Source organism: Equus caballus, chromosome 1 (assembly GCF_041296265.1).
Source record: "Equus caballus isolate H_3958 breed thoroughbred chromosome 1, TB-T2T, whole genome shotgun sequence".
NCBI lineage: Eukaryota > Metazoa > Chordata > Mammalia > Perissodactyla > Equidae > Equus > Equus caballus.
This window is the reverse complement of record NC_091684.1, coordinates 166,670,409-166,688,761: the sequence shown is the minus strand read 5'-3', so window position 1 is coordinate 166,688,761 and position 18,353 is coordinate 166,670,409. Positions and strand designations below refer to the sequence as shown.

Here is an 18,353-nt window from a genome sequence, read left to right as displayed (position 1 = left end):
TCACACATTCCTAAACCTTTCTTTCTCTCCTGCTGCTCAAATAACAGGTGAGCAGGTTGGCAGGAAATCTGCTGAATACGGGGTGACCCATTTGAGAAACACAGTCTTCTCCTTTCTCATTCATTCGTGTATTCATCGACACAGAAGCATTGACTACCCCATACAAAGCAGTGGGCTGGGTCTTAGCTGCTTCCACATTGTAGATGGCCTGATAGGTTGACCAGACTATCCGGATTCCCACTATCCCTCTAAACCTCGCAGTTTCCTCTCAGAGATGGGGGTGAGCATTAGGAATCCGAGAAGTACTTTTTTTTTCCCCACCATTAGCTTTAATGCCTATTGACGATCTTGTGTCCCTCATTTCTTTTAATCCCTTCCCATTCATTACTTTCAGGCCTGGAAATATGTGTTTGAGGAGCGTGGGTTAGGTCTGTGATGTTCACAGGGGTGGCGATTTTCTCAAGCAACCAAGAGCAGAAGCACTTTTCATAACCGTAAAAACCGCAGTCGTAGAATGTCATTTTAGAAAAGCATTTGACATCCCAGTTATGGTAAAAGGAGGTTTGGAATGAAGCTGAAAGAAGAAAAGTGTACAACGCTTCATGAAATGACATGGAAATTTGTAAAGTTTTTGTTTTTGGCCCTCTGCCTAAAAGTAAAGTTGTACATCTTGAGATGTGCTTGGAGTAGGAAGTGGAACAGTGACATCTGTTGGTCAGATGACTACGTGGAGCCTGCTGCCACAGCAGGCCTGGAGCGTGGAAGTGTGGAAATGGATTTTGAAAGACTCCTTTCTTTTTCTTCTGTGTTTTTAAAAGATTCTGTTTTGATTTTTTTAAACATTGGCTGAACTATGTATTTCTGGTTTTCCTTCTCCCCTGTGAATGAAATTATTTCTTAATTTTACTTATTTCACTTATAAAAATCATATACAATCTTTTTAGAAAATTTGAAATATTTAGTTAAATTGAAAGAAAAGAAATAATCTGTAATCTGAACAGCCAACAACAACTTAAAATTTGATACATTTTCTTTGTATTTTTCACTGTGTATGATTTATTTTAAATGAAGGATTTTTTTCTTTAACAGGTAAACATAGATTTTATATCCTTCTTTCTTTACCAATTACTCTTACATTGCTTATCCATGTTGTTACCATTTTTTTCTAGATCTATTTTAAGTGAATGCATAATATTCCACTATAGCATATCCCAAAATTTATTTAATCATTTTCCTATTATCGGATGTTGAAGTTGTTTCCAATGTTGCAATAGTATCTTACAATTTGGAAATAAATAGCATTACCATACATATAATTGTTCCTATACGTCCCCCCATCCCAATATTTGAGACTATTTCCCTAAAATAAATTTCAGATTATTATCTGTACGTATTTTTAGGCTTTTGATACATATCACTGCATAAAAAAGGTCTATTTCGGTGCCGGCCCCATGGCCGAGTGATTAAGTTTGTGTGCTCCCCTTTGGCAGCCCAGGGTTTCATCAGTTTGGTTCTTGGGCACGAACATGGCACTGCTCATCGGGCCGTGTTGAGGCGGCATCCCACATGCCACAACTAGAGGTACCCAGAACTAAAAAAATATACAACTATGTACTAGAGGGATTTGGGGGAAAAAAGCAAAAAGGAAAAAAGAAAAAAAGATTGGCAACAGTTGTTAGCTCAGGTGCCAATCTTTAAAAAAAAAAAGGTCTATTACCTGAACCAGTCTTTAATGGTACATATGTATATATATATATATATAACAAATATAATATTCATATATTGTATACAGTGTATAGAATATATAAACAATATATATTTATATAAAGCATTTATATAAATACATAATAAAATATATAAATATTTATGTCTTAGTTTCCCATTAATTACAATTTTTAAAAACCAGGATATTTTCTGTAGATTATTTTCTACATTAGTGGTTTTTTAGACCTTGGGTCCTAAGGCACCTCACCTCCAAGCCCTTCCCCTCTTTAGACAGTACAGTTTGACTCTGATGTTTTAAATATTGATATCCTAAGTAAGAGTTACACTTGAGAGGGTCCTGCTGATTGAGTAAGTTTGCATCCTGTGAGTGCTCACCACCCCAGCTCACAAGGACGTCTTTCCTCTGGTGGGCTTTGAGCAGTAAAGGCAAGGAGGTGTATATTACTGTGTGATACTTGCATCAGCCTTAAATGTTGGACAGCACTGCTCTGTTTTAGGTTTTGGACCTGATTTGCAGTGTCACCATCAGGAAGTTCCTTTCCTCAGCCTTTTCCAATGGATATGCTGCTTTTTATTAGTATGCGTGGGTGATAGCTCAAACATTTAATAATTGGTGGGAGTTTGGCATCCACAAATCAGAATGGCTATGAGTGTTAGGGCTGGTGCTGATATTAAGGCCCCTTATTTAGCTGTGCATTCATCTTTTTTGGGGGGGAGGTGGGGTAAAAGGCCAGAGAGGAAATATTTCAGGCTTTGGGGATCATATAGTCTGTGTTGCAACCACTGAACTCTGCTGAGAGAAGCAGCTATAGAGAATACATCCATGAATAAGTGTGCCTGTGTTCCAGTGAAAGTTTATAGACATTGAAGTTTGAATTTCATATAATCTTCACGTCAAGGAGTATTATTCATCTTTTGATTTTTTTCCCCCACCACTTAAAAATGTAAAAATCATTCTTCGCTTACGGACCATTCAAAAACAAGCAGTGGGCTAGATTTGTAGTTGTCTGACCTCTGCTCTAGACCCAGAGTGGAAGATCTCCCTCACTTCCACTCCTGGCTCAACCACTAACTAGCAATGGCACCCTGGGCACTCGCTTAACTCCCATGGGCTTCAGTTTCTTTATCAAGTATGTATTGACAGGATGAGGAGGAACAGGAACAGATGAGACAAAGTTCCTTTTAGCTATAATATTAGATTTCCTGATTCTATTATAGGAGTGTAAATCAACCCAAGCAATGTTAGATATGTCGAATGGAAATTAGTTTACTGAAAGGAAACAAATCAACCTTAACATTCTCCAAGTGAATCTTTGTCCTGATATGAGGAACAATGTCACATCTCGGATAGCAGGACCAAAATTTGTGGTCTCCTAACTCAATTTGAAGACTCATACCAGTTCTTTCTGTTTCTTCTGTGCAATTCTTCTTTCCCCCAGTTTTTTAGAGGTATAATTGACATAGAACATTGTATACGTTTAGGGTATACAACATAATGATTTGATGTGTGTGTATATTACGAAATGACCATCACAATAAGTTTAGTTAACATCCATCATCTCACGTAGTTACCATGTTTTTTTCTTGTGATAAGAACTTTTAACATCTACTCTCTTAGCAGCTTTCAAATATGCAATACAGTATCGTTAACTGTAGTCACCATGCTATACATTACATCCCCAAAAGTTATTAATCTTATAACTGGAAATCTGTACCTTTTTACCACCTTCACACATTGCCCCTCTCCCACTGCCTCTGGCAACCGTCTATATGTTCTCTGTTTCTATGAGTTCAGTTTTTTTTTTGTTCCGCATGTAAGTGAGAACATACAATATTTGTCTTTGTCTGACTTATTTCACTTAGCATAATGCCCTCAAGTTCCATCCATGTTGTCACATGTTGCATTCATCTTTTAGTTACTGAATTGTGAGAAGGTCCAGCGATTCCTTAGGGGAATGGCAGGAGCGGGGGCTGGTGTAGGGTAGACACTAGGGAGGCTCAGGGCATCACCTGTTTACCAACTGGAATGTATTTCAGTGTTTAAGCAACCAGTGCTGCTGTCTTGGTGCCAATTGGCTGACTGTCAGCCAGATTGCTCTGTAGAGAAGTTCTGTTTGGGTGATTATCCTGCAGTCCTGCTCAAGGAAATTCTGTGGCCCATTCTGGGCCATCTACAAAACTCTTGAAAGACCACACCCAGTGCTCAGTCACTTCCGCTTTTAGGTTGTGAGGTTGCTAAATATTGCATAGAACATGCTTATAGTGAAAAATTATTTGTTGTTTGTCTGAAATTCAAATTCAAATCTGGTTGTTCTGTATTTTATTTACCAAATCTGGCAACCCTAGCTATCACTTTTGTGGCAACAGCTAAATGCATCAAATGTGTGAATTGCCCTAAGATAGCATCTACATATGATAAACCCACAGTCACCCCAGAGTGCCCATTTAGAGCATGAACTTTTCAAAGTTAGCCTTAAGGGCAGCTTCTTATATTCCAACAAACTAGGAGCTACCATTAGCCATGCTCCTCAGTTTCCAGTGCACTTGGAACCAGATGTGTGAAAGGCAATTGAACATGGACAGACTAGAAAGTAAATAGGGCCTAACTTCTTATAACAAGTGCAGTTTCTTGAAGATTCCATTTGAGAGGAAACACCATGGAGGTAAACACTATGGAGGATGGTTTATAAAATGTCTCTAAACAAGGGACATGGGTAGGGTAGAAAAGACACTAAAAGAAGTGTGACCTGAGATTGAAAAGAAGATATGAAAAGCAGAAAAGGCAGGCAGTCATTAGTCTTATATATTGGTTGTACAAATTCTGGCAGTAGGATTTTGCATGCCAAACTTTTAAACTCTTTAAATTCTTCTTTGACAATTCTGTTTTCCAAAGATCATTTCAATCACCTTCTCACCTGTGGGGCCCTGCATTCTCCTTATGGAATTTGCTTAATTGGCCAGGGAGGACACAGCATCGGGTTCCAAGTAGTTGCATCTTGTGAACAGAAGGATATAATTACCAAGTCCACACCCAACCTTAGGTGTCTAAACTAGTAACAAAAACTTGCATGCAATGATCACTTCCTAAATTCCAGACACCATCCTTTGAGGTATTATTATACCTATTGTACAAATAAGGAGGGAGGTTCAGTAAAATCAGGTGCAAGGATTTGAACCCAGGTCTGTCTGAGTCCAGACCCAAGAGCTTAAATGTTAAGCCCCTCTACCTCTCCACTGCTTTGGATGCTTTTTTTGCTTGTTTGTTTTCTTTTTAATTTAACAAAAAAAAATCATTTAATGGAATGAATTGGCTCCCCTAATCAATGAGAAGGATTGAGAACCAGGCTCAGAATTATTTAGATAGCTAGAAACACAACCAAAATCACAATGCAGAACTCAATCCAAGTGAAGATTCTGCATCTGCTAACATGGGACAATAGATGCTTCAGTGTGCCTTTTAAAGACCCTGGGTTTTTTAAATGAATGAGGAAACACTGATGGGAACATATGTAGATTTCAGTCCTTCCACCTTCCTTCACCCCTCAATGGCAAACTCCACAGCATGAATTAGATCCAACAGCAAAGAATGCAGAGTGCTCTCTGACATGGTGACTTTGTAGTAGATTGAAAGGGCCACATCCTTGTCTTGTTTTCATGGAAGCCAGGGAGAGCGTACCACTTAAAGCTGAAGGCCACAGATTAACTTACCCAAATCATTAGCATCTTCATAACAATGGGGCTTATATTTCGAGTGAAGTGAATTCAGAAATATCAAAGTAGCTTGTCTTCTGAAGGAGTGTGTTTATTTGTATGTGTGAGTACGTATGTGTGGTGTATGTATGCGTCAAAGAGAGAGTGAGAAAGACAGTGAAAAAGAGAGAGAGCTAGAGATCATGTGTCTGTTGGCTGTATGATAAATGATCAAGAAACCATCCAGGTAAAAAGAACAGTTGGAATTGATGAATTATTGATTGAACTGGAAAATCCTCTTTTTTCCCCTTACAAATTCTTCATCAATTTGTCATGATAAAGCATTTGAAAAAAAGTAATCTGATTTTCTTCCTAAACACCATGAAATGTAAACAGTTATCTTTCTAAAATTAGTTCTAATTTTGAAATCGGTGTGGAAGGTTGTTATCACATTTAAATAGAAATCCTAATTTATACCAATCATAAAGGTCAGTTCTTGTGCCATTTCATGCACCTCCCTTGGCATCCACCTGTCCTCTCTATTTACTGCAAGATAATAACAAATCTATTAACATCTCAGATTTCTTTATAAAACAAAAAGGATAATAAGCTTAGCTTAACCGTTGAATCACGGTAATGGTTAATGGAATTGTGAAATTCGCTTTTCTTTGATCTTGGTAACACTTAATTGTCCAAATTTCCTCTTTGTCTCTTCTAACAGGAGATATAATTGCTGTTCATGTAAAATTTGGACTCTTAAGAATATACCCAGAGAAAACTTCATGTTGCTCTTTCAGAGCCTGAGAGTTTACAGAATAGAACTGAGTTTTACGGTGAGAAATTTGTCTAGGAATTTTGTTTAAATGAATTGAAATATTGCAGCTGAAATATCTTGATTTCTCTAAAATTCAAATGATTGCTTTTTTGCCACCTGTGAACGAGTTCCATTTTTTTCAGCCTCCTTTTTCTGTCCAAAAAACAAGAGTTCTGTGTGCGTTCACTGGACTCAGCGCTATGAACTTCGCTCGTCTCTTTAAACTCTGGTCTCTTTCTACGTGTATCATTCATGTTCCATGTGTGTAGTTCAGAAGAACATTTTCTCTCTTCTCCCTCCAGGACAAAGATGGGAATTTGTGGCTAAAATTACAACCCCACATGACTCATTTAGAATTTCAAATGCAGTCACTTTTGCCCACAGAATGTTCGAGAGCACTCCTATGTTAACATGAGGTTCCAGTTTTTATGGTCCAGCTATTTTTCTCTTACCTTTGCATTTTTACAGGCTTCAATTAAGGCATCTTGATTTACTATCATCATTTCTAAATAGCATTAAGAACTCAGCTGCTACATAAATGTCCTGTGTATGAACATGGTAAACTTCCCTCTGCAGCTATAGAAAGTGACCTCGATTCTAGGAACTATTATGACATGTCTTCAGAATACTTCATGATACTTTTTAAAGCATTGAGAATGACAGCAGTGCTGTATATACTTGTTTCATTTAAATCCCAAATTAAAATGATGTACAAAATGGAGGTGATAACGAATATATTTCAAAATTATGGAAATATGATTCCTCTCTCCTGCTCATTGATTCCTGAAACTATACCCACTCCATCATAACGATGACCACTGTTTATTGTCTGTGGGGAGTCAAGCAAGCACTGGGTTAGGAATTAGCACATTTAATTCTTAAAACAATCCTATGTGTTAAATATTTTTCCCATTTTACACACATAGACACTGGTTCATAGAAGTTAAGGAACTTGCCTAAGTGACGTAGCTGGTATGCAATTCATAAGTAATATCTCTTATTGAACCCAAGTACACTCCACTTCAAAGCCACAGCTCTTATCTCCTTCTCTACTTTTCCCTGCCTTCTTCAACTGTGTTCAAGAATAGAATTGTAGCCCTGGCAATGCGTAGCTTATTTTCTTCATTGTAATTTTTTTCTTTTTTTTGAGGAAGATTAGCTCTGAGCTAACATCTGCCGACAATCCTCCTCTTTTTGCTGAGGAAGACTGGCCCTGAGCTAACATCCATGCCCATCTTCCTCTACTTCATATGTGGGACGCCTGCCACAGCATGGCTTGACAAGTGGTGCATGGGATCTGTACCCAGGATCCCAATCAGCAAACCCTGGGCCGCCAAAGTGGAATGTGTGAACTTAACCACCGTGCCACCAGTCCGGCCCCTCTTCTTTGTAATTTTAACGCATTTACATTTGCTTCCATATTTTTCTCTTAAAATTACTACATCATGCAAATATTAACTTCGAGGATTCATTACTGATCAAATCAGGGTTCATAATCTTTGTGTCCTTTCTGTTCTCTGCAAATTCCTTCTAACTTCAGGAGTCATTTCATTCTGGCAACCAGGTGATCGATTTTGCCTCCATTCAGATGTTTCAATGTGAAAGAGAACTCTTACAAAATACTATAGTTCTTGACGTACTGTAATGAAAAGAATGAACATTTAGAATCAGATTGGTCCAGTTCAAATACTGGCTATGCTACTCATTGTGTAATCTGAGAACTGACCTAATTTCTTTGAACATTTGAGCATTCTGTGAATGCTGTATTAACATCTACAGCAGTGTCCAAACAGTAGTTGCTGGCCATCTGTGGCTATTAATTAAAATTAAAAATTTAGTTCCTTAGTCACACTAGCCACATTTTAAGTGCTCAGAGGCCACCTGTGGCTAGTCTCTACTGTATTGGATGACATAGATACAGCACATTTCCGTCATTGCAGAAACAGGCACTGGATAGCACTAATCTATAAAATGGGGTCAGTGATACCTTTCTCAGAGTTATGGGAAGGACTTAAGGCACGAGAAAACTTGCATAAGGAACCTAGCATGGTGCCTACTTGGGACAACAATGACACCCTAAAAGAATGTTAGTTCTCTCCCTCCTCTCCCCTAATGCATGCTCTTCTCATTCGCCTTCATTTCATTTTAAGTAAATCCCCATCCTCCCTAATTTTTCTATTGCCTCCTTTAAATATAAAATTATTTTTAAATGATACTTGGATCTTTGGTGTTTGAACTAATATTCTCAAGATAACTTTTTTTGTTGTTGAGGAAGATTAGCCCTGAGCTAACATCTGCCGCCAATCCTCCTCTTTTTGCTGAGGAAGACTGGCCCTGAGCTAACATCTATGCCCATCTTCCTCTGCTTTATATGTGGGATGCCTACCACAGCATGGCTTGCCAAGCAGTGCCATGTCCGCACCCAGGATCCAAACCAGCGAACCCCAGGCCGCCGAAGTGGAACGTGCACACTTAACTGCTGCACCACTGGGCTGGCCCCTCAAGATAACTTTTACTGAAAAAAAATTAAGGACAAGAAAAAGATGCCCAGTTATAGCATAGTCAATGACTGTCTGGTTTTACTACTTGGGAAGAAGGAGAGTTTATGCAGCCATGGGTATATATGGTTTGTTAGATTCCAGATCTTCATCTCAAACTTTTATCACAAGCAACTTTAATCACAGTGAAATGCTTTCTCTATGGACTCCGTACCTTCTGTAGTGATTATCTGTGAGGGACATCAATATTATTTATTTTGGAACAGCTCCAAACCCTTCAGAAGCATGTCCCAGGAAGGTCTGTACCTTAAAGAATGCTCCATTTTTTCCTCCCCTCTGGTGTCACAACTCAAGTCATAGCCTCTCATTTTCCCTCTCACATTATTAATTTTATTAATATTTTTGTTGAGGAAGATTGGCACTGAGCTAACATCTCTTGCCAGTCTTCCTCTTTTTGCTTGAGGAAGATTGTCCTTGAGTGAACATCTGTGCCAACCTTCCTCTATTTTGTATGTGGGATGCCACCACAGTATGGCTTGATGAACAGTGTGTAGGTCCACAACTGGGATCCGAACCAGTGAAACCCGGCCACCAAAGTGGACCGTGTGAACTTAACCTCTGTGCCACCTGGCTAGTCCCCACTTACGTTATTTTATTTTATCATCAACATTGAATCCATTTCCAAGGAACCTTTGATACTGCTTGGTGGAATCAATCTTGGAAACATTTGACTGTAAGATCCCAACCAGTGATTTAGTAACTATTTCAAGCTTGATTTTCATATTTGTAAGAATAAGGAAATTTTAAATGAAGTAACACCTTTGAAGTCTAATGAGTTGGCTTAAATAAACAAACAAACAAAAAAGAAAATGGTCAGTGCTTTGCTGTTGGAGACCTGGGCACATTCCCAGGCCAGTCATCGTCTGGGAACACTTTCCCCCACAGGGAGAGGAATCACACTGTTGGGGGACCACACTCGCATAGCAGCAGCAGCGGGTGTCAATAAACTCTTAGGAAAACAATGGAAGGAAACTCCCAATTCTTGGATTTCTCTTGCCTCTGAAATGATTGAGTTGGTTTAAAAATCATCTTGGAGCACAGGAAAAGTAATCAAGAACAGGGTGAACTCTGTCACCCTCTACAGGGGCCACCTGTGAAAACTTTAATTACTCTCTTCAGGTGACACAAGTGGAAGAAACCCATCCAGAGAGCACTGGTCCTGAAACACACAAAGATATCCCTTGAAAGAATTTTCTTTAGAGCTCAATTCTCTCGTGGCACAGATGTGGCACTGGGGCCCTTAGGAGTCCTTCCTATAACAACAGTCCTGTTCTGACCAAATGGCGCCTCTGCCCAAGTGCATATGTAGGAGGAAATTGGGAGAGGCAACCTCCTGCTTGAGCTGTCAGTTTATCAGTAAATATTTATTTCATATTGACATGGTTAAAAAAAAGTTCTGTTAGATGCTGGTTAGCACCCCTAAGAAAGTTGTTCCTTTCCTGTGAAAACATCATACCCATGTAGTACTTACTATGTGCCAGACATTGACGAGAGTGTCAAACACATATTAGTTTATTAATGCTCCTAATAACCCATGAAATAGGTACTATTCTTATTCCCAGTTTGCAGGTGAGGAAGTTGAGACACAGGTTGTTTATATAACTTGCCTAAGGTCAAGCTTCTTGAAGGAGCAGAGTAGGATGTGAGCCCAGGGCCCAGGGCCAGGTTCTTAACTCTGCACACTGCCCTCATTCCTTGATCATTGAAAGATCACATACCTACCGCTCTCTTCTAGCTTCTCATGTATGCCCCAGTCTCTCCTCTTCCCTTTCAGAGTCTTCTAGTTTGTTATTGACATCCAACCCATTTCCATGGAAGCTTTGATACTGCCCCATGGAGACATTTCCATGGAAGCTTTGATGCTGCCCAGTGGAGACAGTTCCATGGAAGCTTTGATGCTGCCCAGTGGAGACAGTTCCATGGAAGCTTTGATGCTGCCCAGTCTTAGAGACATTTTACACTAAGACCGCTCAATGGAAGAAGGCCTTAATCACTGAGACCTGTCCTTGCAATAGGCAGCTGCAGCCCGTTTTCATTTTAGCTGAGTAGTAAAAACAAGTTTCTGGCTTCTGATAGGCTGATCCAGAAGGGCTGTTATAAGTGTTGTATTAGTTTGCAGTGGGAAGCCACACCAGGAAGGCAGGGAAGGTGCTGCAAAGCTGAAACAGAAGGAGAAGGCGAAGAGGGTCTCTAGTTTTGTCTTTCATTTGGCCTCACGACTCCATTTCGAAGATGTGGAAAATAAGCATAAGGAGGATGCTGCTCAGGAAGAAGGTGAGATCACAGGACAAGGCAGTGGGGGATGTGACACGGGGTGACCAGGAGTTAGAGCACATTGCTTCCCATTTTGCCACTCCCCTTGAGCCGTGTGGACTGGTACCAGCTCTTCAGCTTCTCCTGACTTCGGCTGTCTTCATCTTTGAAATAAGAAGGTTTGACCTAGTTGATTTCTAATATTTCTGAAGTCCCATTTAGCCTCCCAACAATTTGATTCTATCCAACTTCTTCTATAATCTTATGCTCCTTTCATAAGACACCTCATTCATTTACCAAATGTCTTTTGGCGTCCTTGTGACGTCATAATTTCCTCAGCTCTCACCTTTTGTACCAGACTTCATTTGGTACATTAAAACATACTTCTTGAACCCAAAAAACACATCTCCACCCATTACCCCACACATACCTTTATTCATAGTTTACTTACAGTCAGGCACTACATAATGATGTTTCAGTCAACAACAGATTGCATATACGACAGTGGTCCCCTAAGATTAGTACCGTATAGCCTAGGTGTGTAGTAGGCTATACCATCTAGGTTTGTGTAAGTACACTCGAGGATGTTAGCACAATGATGAAATTGCCTAACAATGCATTTCTCAGGACCTATCCCTGTCATTAAGCGACACATTACTTACTTTTCCAAGGCCATTGCTCTAAAGTTTTCTTCCACAGAAATAGTTTCTACACTCTTACTAATTTTAACTCCGCTTTCTACTTGTTGTCTCAAGCAATGGTCACATGAACCTAGTTGAACCACTTTAGGAAACTAGAAACAGTCATTAAAATCAGGCCCACAACTTGAAATAAATTAGGTAACGAGAAACATGAGAATTAAGTAGCCTAACACCATGAAACGTAATCTTCATTTGCTTTACTTTTTCCTTGCCTTTCTGGGTTTTTCGAGAATGTGAGAGGGAATTATCTAAGCTGAATGATAAGAGGAAGGGCTGCAAAGAGTAAGGGCGTGTGGGATTGGGAAGTTTTTCTTTTAGGCAGTGTGTAATTTCTGCGAATTGAATTTTTAAAAACTCAGTTCTTCAGACTGATTATTCCCATGAGAGTCGAGAAGCTAGGTTATCTTGCTCTCAGGAAGTGATGTGTCTTTTTTGTTGCAACTACTCTTTTAGCCTCACCTCACCAGGTGGGCTGTTGGGCTGATGCTCTTATTGCCATGAGGCACAATCGGCTCCAGCTTCAATCTGAAAGGATGGAGAGATGGGAGAAACATGGAAAATTCACTGGTAGTAAACTCTCCATACAGATACTATGTTCAGTTTTCAAGTTGTTGGGTACTGACTGTTTTTAACATGATTACAAAGGACATCACATGAGTTTAATGCTACCTAATTAATTATGTCTGTTTTAACTTAGTTGTCTAAGGTAGATCATTTTTAATCAGGCCTTTTGCACAGGTGTAGCTATTAGAGAGCTTAAGCATTTTGAGGTTAGAACAAAAGAATTAGGTGAGGCTGTAAAGGAGAAAGTCTTGGCTGTCACTGGTCTTTTGTAGTAGGTACTTAATAACTATTCATCACAGAATAAGACTCTGAGATAAATAATGTGTAAGGGAAGTGATTATTTTTTCCCCCTAAAAATGTTAAAACATTAAATAGACCCATTTTTCAAGACCAACCAATTAAGATCAAATTTGTAAGGGCCTGCCCTGTTGCCGAGTGGTTAAGTTCGTGTGCTCTGCTTCGGCAGCCCAGGATTTTGCTGGTTTTGATCCTGGGCACAGACCTAGCATGGCTCATCAAGCCATGCTGAGGCAGTGTCCCACAGAGCAGAACTAGAAGGACCTACAACTAGAATATACAACTATGCACTGGGGGGCTGGGGGAGGGGGAGGGACTGGGAACAGATGTTAACTCAGGAGCCAATTTTTTTTTAAAAAAGTAAAGTTTGTAGGCTGCTCATTGCAACATTACAGTCTGAGACATTTTTCAGGTTCCTAAATGACCAGAAGTAGTAACATTTTTCATGGTTATGAGAACCAGAAGCCTGAAAAAGAGTCAATATTCAAAGATCGATTTGAATTTCCATGCCACTCTTTCTCACTCATCTTCATGTTTAGATGGTCACTGCTTGCTTTCATTCAAAATTGTTTGAGGTCCAGCTGTTGCTATTCAGACTGCGTCTGGGGGATAAAGGACTTAGTTACAGTCTATGAACAGAGTCACCTCTTTCTTAGCTGGTTTCCCCCGTTAAACTATATGTTTCTGAAGGTTGGAGGGCTGGTGTTTCTTCATCTTCATATCCTCGGGGCCTCGTACATAGTTGGTGTTTAATAATGATTGTTGGATGAATATGTCTTTGTAATGGAGTTACACTTTATAAATGAAGGAGAATCGTATGGGTGAGCTGGAAAGCCTCTTGATGTGTTTGAGTTCAGAGACTCTATGTCCTGATTGCGACCAGTAGACAATCCAGCTAGGAATTTTTGCTTGATTTTTCTAAGCAGCCCCTCTCAATTTTCCCCTAAATTACAATAAGGGAAAAGAATAGTCCTTCTCATAATAAGTTTTTCGTGAAGTCAGTCTTCTGTGTCATCTCAGAGTGTAAAGTATATTACATGTCCTGGGGAGAGGCCACCAGCTGGGCTGACACGCCTGTGCACTTCAAGACGCAGGCGTGGGTGGAGTCTTGTTATGGCAGGAAGCTGAGCTCAGGGTTTTAGAAAAGTGGTTGTGGCTTCTGGAACCTGATGGCTTGGATTCAAGTTCCACCACTCACTGACACTGTGAATGTGGGCAGGCCACTTCATCTTTCTGTGCCTCAGTTTCCAAATAGAAAAAAGAGAATACCAACCTCATTGTTATGTGTATTAATCAGTTAATATATGTGGAGCACCCAGAATAGTCCTTGGTATGTAGTAAACACCTAATAAATGTTGGATACTATTACTATTCCCCGCTTTTTAGCTGTGTAACTTGGGTCAATTATGTCATCTTGGCCATGGTTGCTTCACTTTTAAAATGAACTGAATAATACCTTACCTACCTCGAGTCAAGGGGCTGGAAGCACATGATCTCCTGGGACCCAAGACTTGCCCCACTTTCCATGAAATTGTTTGGCATCCATGTGTGCTGGGAGGATGCTGAAACTTTACAATTGGGCTCCATGCTGTAGTGTCGAAGAGCAACAGTCCCTTCCAGCTTATGTCCCATTTTGCTCAAATCTGCTGAGGGTGCTTGGATACATATTCTGGAAGTCAATAATTAGTTATGTCTGAGAAAATGGAGCCTTCTCAGTTAAAAAAAAAAAAAAAGAAAAAAACATCAAATATGTGCCACGTGTCCTCCCCCGACCTGTATGTTAGATGGTTCTCATAGTTCTGAAGACTGATTTTTATCATCTGGTGTATGATCTAGTGTGATGATTCCTCTTTTCTCAGTCTTCAAGAAACAGAAGTCTGATTTTATCAATGGGCATTTCCTCTAGACAGGAAGCTTGTTCTAAGGCTTTCATGGCACCAATGCATCTTTCTGTGTGTCGTGTGGCCTTTTGATTAGATGTGCCCTAGTTAATAATCCCAAAATATACTGGGATCAGGAGTAAACAGGAAGGTGTCCATTTAGACACAAGGTGAAATCAAGGATTAGGAGATACTGTCTTAACTTGCCCGTAGGGTTCGATGGGATATAATAATCTGTACCTTTTTTGTGTGAGGGTTCCTTTGAACACATTGCTAGAAATGCACTGCGTTCAGAATTTCTCAGTATTAATGGTTATTGGGGAACATTCAAGTTATCAGTGTGGGACCCACAGCCATTCCCCGCTTCACATAAAGAAAGACTCTCACGTTGCTTGTGGCTACAGCTTCTATTTTGCAGAATAAATTGCTATTTGCAGTTGGGCTCGATCGTCTTGCAGCATTGCTCAAAGAGCCAGTGATTACTATTAAGTCATGATTACTATTAAGCCAGTTTGACTCTCCTGATCCAGCACGGTGCCTCGTCCATTGCAGGTGCTTACTAAATGCCTGCTGACTGGATGGGATTTCAAAAACACTGAGATCTTCAGTTGCAACGGGAAGCTCTCCCAAGAGGCAGCTATGCAACTAGGAAACAGAGCTGCAGTTTTTCCACAACCTACCTTGCCAGGTGTCCAGCAGATAATCAGTGTTGGAAACCACAATCAGCTGATGTTCAGTGGTGGTTTTGTCTGTCCTATCTTTGTTTTAGGCAAATTGGGTCTGTGATAGAGACCTGACTGGTAGAGACCCTTCAGACGTTTTGTCCTTTAGGGGAATGTGGCTCCTGGGGGACCTCTGACGAACTGCTTTGCCTAACGAGGCAGGTTGTGTGTTACTTTGTCCCATGCCAGGCTTCATTTAGTTTGTTGGATCACTGAAGCAGAGAGGCGTGCCCTTCGGCCACCAGGATTCCTAAGAAGCCAGGAAGTCAGAGCTGCTGAGCAGAAGCCTGAGGTTGGCACAGAGAGCGTGGAGGGTAATCATTCCTGCCAGGCTGGGGCTGTTTACTCTGCCACCCTAAGGCTGGTGGACACTGGGCGTGGTGGGCGTGCTTGCCTGAGTACCTGTTTGTAGAACACTGAGACAGCAGGGCCGAGCTAAAACAGCCGTAATCTGAAACCAGTCGTGTTGGTTTTCCTTCTCTGGCCCCGGCAGCTGAAATCTGCATTCCAGATGAAACCTGCTGGGAAGCGGAAGAAAGCACTTAAAAAAAAAAAAGAAAGCTTCAAGGGCAGTAAATTAACTGCTTTTGAGAGTTCCTGGCATTTTGAGATGATCTATTTTCTTTACTTTTATTTCTTTGCTTCGGGCTTTGTAAGTGGCTCTGGATCTGTCTGCGCTGCTAGTTTTTTTGGCCTGGATGCCACAGGCTTCTGACCATAATTTAGAGGGCAAAGGAGGGTGCGTAAGAAGTATTTCAGTCATTTTCTCCTCATTCCCTTAAGAATTTCTTGGGCTGCTCCAGGGGGTGGTTGACGACTGTCAGGATCAGCTTGCCTGCTCAGCACTTTCAAGAGCCTCGCGCGCTCACCAATGAGGAAGTTGAAAGCAACCACGAGAAGGGCAGGCACTGGGGCGGAGCTCGTGGTGAAGTCCAGGGCTGGGATGACGGGAGCAGGCTGACTTTCCCTACGACAAAAAGCTTTTTGTCCCCGGGAATAAATACGGAAGTCCCAGAGGAGCAGCCTCCCCAGCCTGTGTGTAGTAAGGTGTGCAGCCTCGGCTGCTTCTAGGCATAAAGCTCCACGGACTTTTTACAGTTGCCCTGGGCACACCATCATCGCGCAAACCGGAAGGAGGGCGCAGTGAGCGACCTGAAAGAAACCAAGTGTGCTCGCTCTTCGGCTGTGGAGTCTGGCTGCCGGGTCCTGTTGCTCTCTGTCCTGTAAGTTAAGAGCTGATGGAGCGGATAAGCTGAGAAAGCTGGGGAAGGTAACAAGTCGGAACTCCCACTGAGGGCACTGCTGAGACATGGAGGACCTTAGTAACTCTCTGAATGGCAATGATGTCTCAGGACCAGAAAAACCCGAAGCCGGACTGGAAATGGCTCAGTCGATCCTGAGCAAGTTCTCTATGAAAACTCTGTTTGGGTTTACAAGTAAATTGGAATCTGTGAAGCCTGAAGAGGAAGATGCAGTGCTGAAAGCATTCCACAGTTTAGTCGTGGATCCCATACCTCAGCTTGATGATCCCAGCAATGGCTCAGATCAACAGGAGGCAGAGGCTCAGGTTCCACCTGACCTTGGAAATGATGGGAAGACTGCAAGGGTAGAGATGGAGATGGAGTCAGAGGGAAGTCAGGCAATGGCAGAGGCAGGGATTTCTCTCCCTGGTGAAGAACTTCCACTCACTGCTTTGAGTGTGAGCAGAGACGAGGTCATTTTGGTTCGTGGTACCCTTGTGAACACCACCAGTGATTCCGACTCTGATGATGGTGGCCAGGAGCCAGAAGAGAGAAGCAACACCAATGGCCCAAAGTCCCCCAGTGTTGTTTTATCTGAGCCATCGCAGGAGCCCAAAGAAAAGCCAGGAGATTTTAGGGAAAATACTACCACTGGGGAAAGGGATGGTGCAGAGCCCTGTGCAGAAAGTCCTCAAAGGACTCCATCTGAGATAAGTAGCACACAGGAGTCTGGCGATGATGGCCTTCAGACAGAGCACAGCCCCAGCCAAGGACAAGCTGGAGAAGAAGCTTCCCAAGTCCTACCTGCGGTAATAGACCAGAACTTGAGCGTCGGCGTCACTGAGAATACCTCTTCTAAAAAAGAAGTCCCTGGAGAGAAGTCATTCCAGCTGCCAGCCTTTTTTAGTGGACTTCGTGTGCTGAAGAAGGGGGCTACATCCGAGGGAGGGGAGACCATCACTGAAATTAAACCAAAGGATGGGGACTTGGCTTTGCTCAAATTGACCCAGCCTGTTCAGAAGTCTCTAGCGCAGGCAGGGCCTCAGACAGTGAAGGCTGGGCAGAAATCAACTGATCCGAAGGCCCCTCCCACTCTCCTGGAGCAGCTTTCTCAGCTGCTCAACATTGACATGCCCAAAGCTGAACTGAAGGCAGGAGACCCTGAACAGCCCAGAGGAGAAGAGATGGGCCACAGCGTTGCCCAGGAGAGCCAGAGCGGCCCCGGAGAAGCCCAAACCCAGAGTGGAGAGGTCAAGCCAAAGTCACCAGAGACTGCCCTGGAGGCCTTTAAAGCCTTATTTATTCGTCCCCCCAAAAAGGGGACCACAGCTGACACCTCTGAGCTGGAAGCTCTCAAGCGCAAGATGAGGCATGAGAAGGAGTCGCTGAGAGCTGTGTTTGAACGGTCTAAGTCAAGGCCAGCGGATGGCCCCTCTGATTCCAAAAGCGTATGTAGAATTGGATTTTGTGTTTTGGCATAAAATGTGATGCTGCTGTATTTCTTTTCAGGTTTCCTGTCAAAGTGAATCCCAGTTACCTATTATTAGTGACCCTCTTCTAGGTCAACGATGATTATAATCAAATTGTCCTTGTAAGGAGTATGGAGTTGGACAAAAGCATTTTCTTCCTTCCTTGCATTTTTCTGGAGTGTTCTAAGAGGGATATATGTGAGGGTAAGAAAGGAAAACTGTCACTCTGAGTTTAAACACTAAGAATAAATGTCCTTATAAAAACTAGGCAGCATGAGGAAGCGATGCAATATGGAAATACAGCCCAGATTTCCTTACCACTTAATTATACCTCTGTGAAGACTATATATTTTTTCTTTGAAGGTTTGCCATTTGGCAAAATACATGTTTGCAATGTAGTGAAAATGTTCTGTGTCAGTTACAAGGCGTCCTGATTGAG

At 41.6% G+C, this 18,353-nt stretch overlaps 1 protein-coding gene across 9 annotated transcripts in view; it reads left to right on the top strand.

Moving 5' to 3' along the window:
- The window catches only part of FMN1 (formin 1), a 385,713-nt gene that overhangs the window by 105,216 nt on the left and 262,144 nt on the right, over positions 1-18,353 (top strand). The window contains exon 1 of one of the 9 annotated variants that reach the window (XM_001918314.5): positions 15,465-17,893. The exons of the other annotated variants lie outside the window; for them this stretch is intronic. Coding sequence (XP_001918349.2) covers positions 16,514-17,893 — 1,380 coding nt within the window. The 5' untranslated portion in view covers positions 15,465-16,513. Of the gene's footprint in view, positions 1-15,464; positions 17,894-18,353 lie in introns of those variants that run through there. 9 annotated transcript variants of the gene reach the window in all.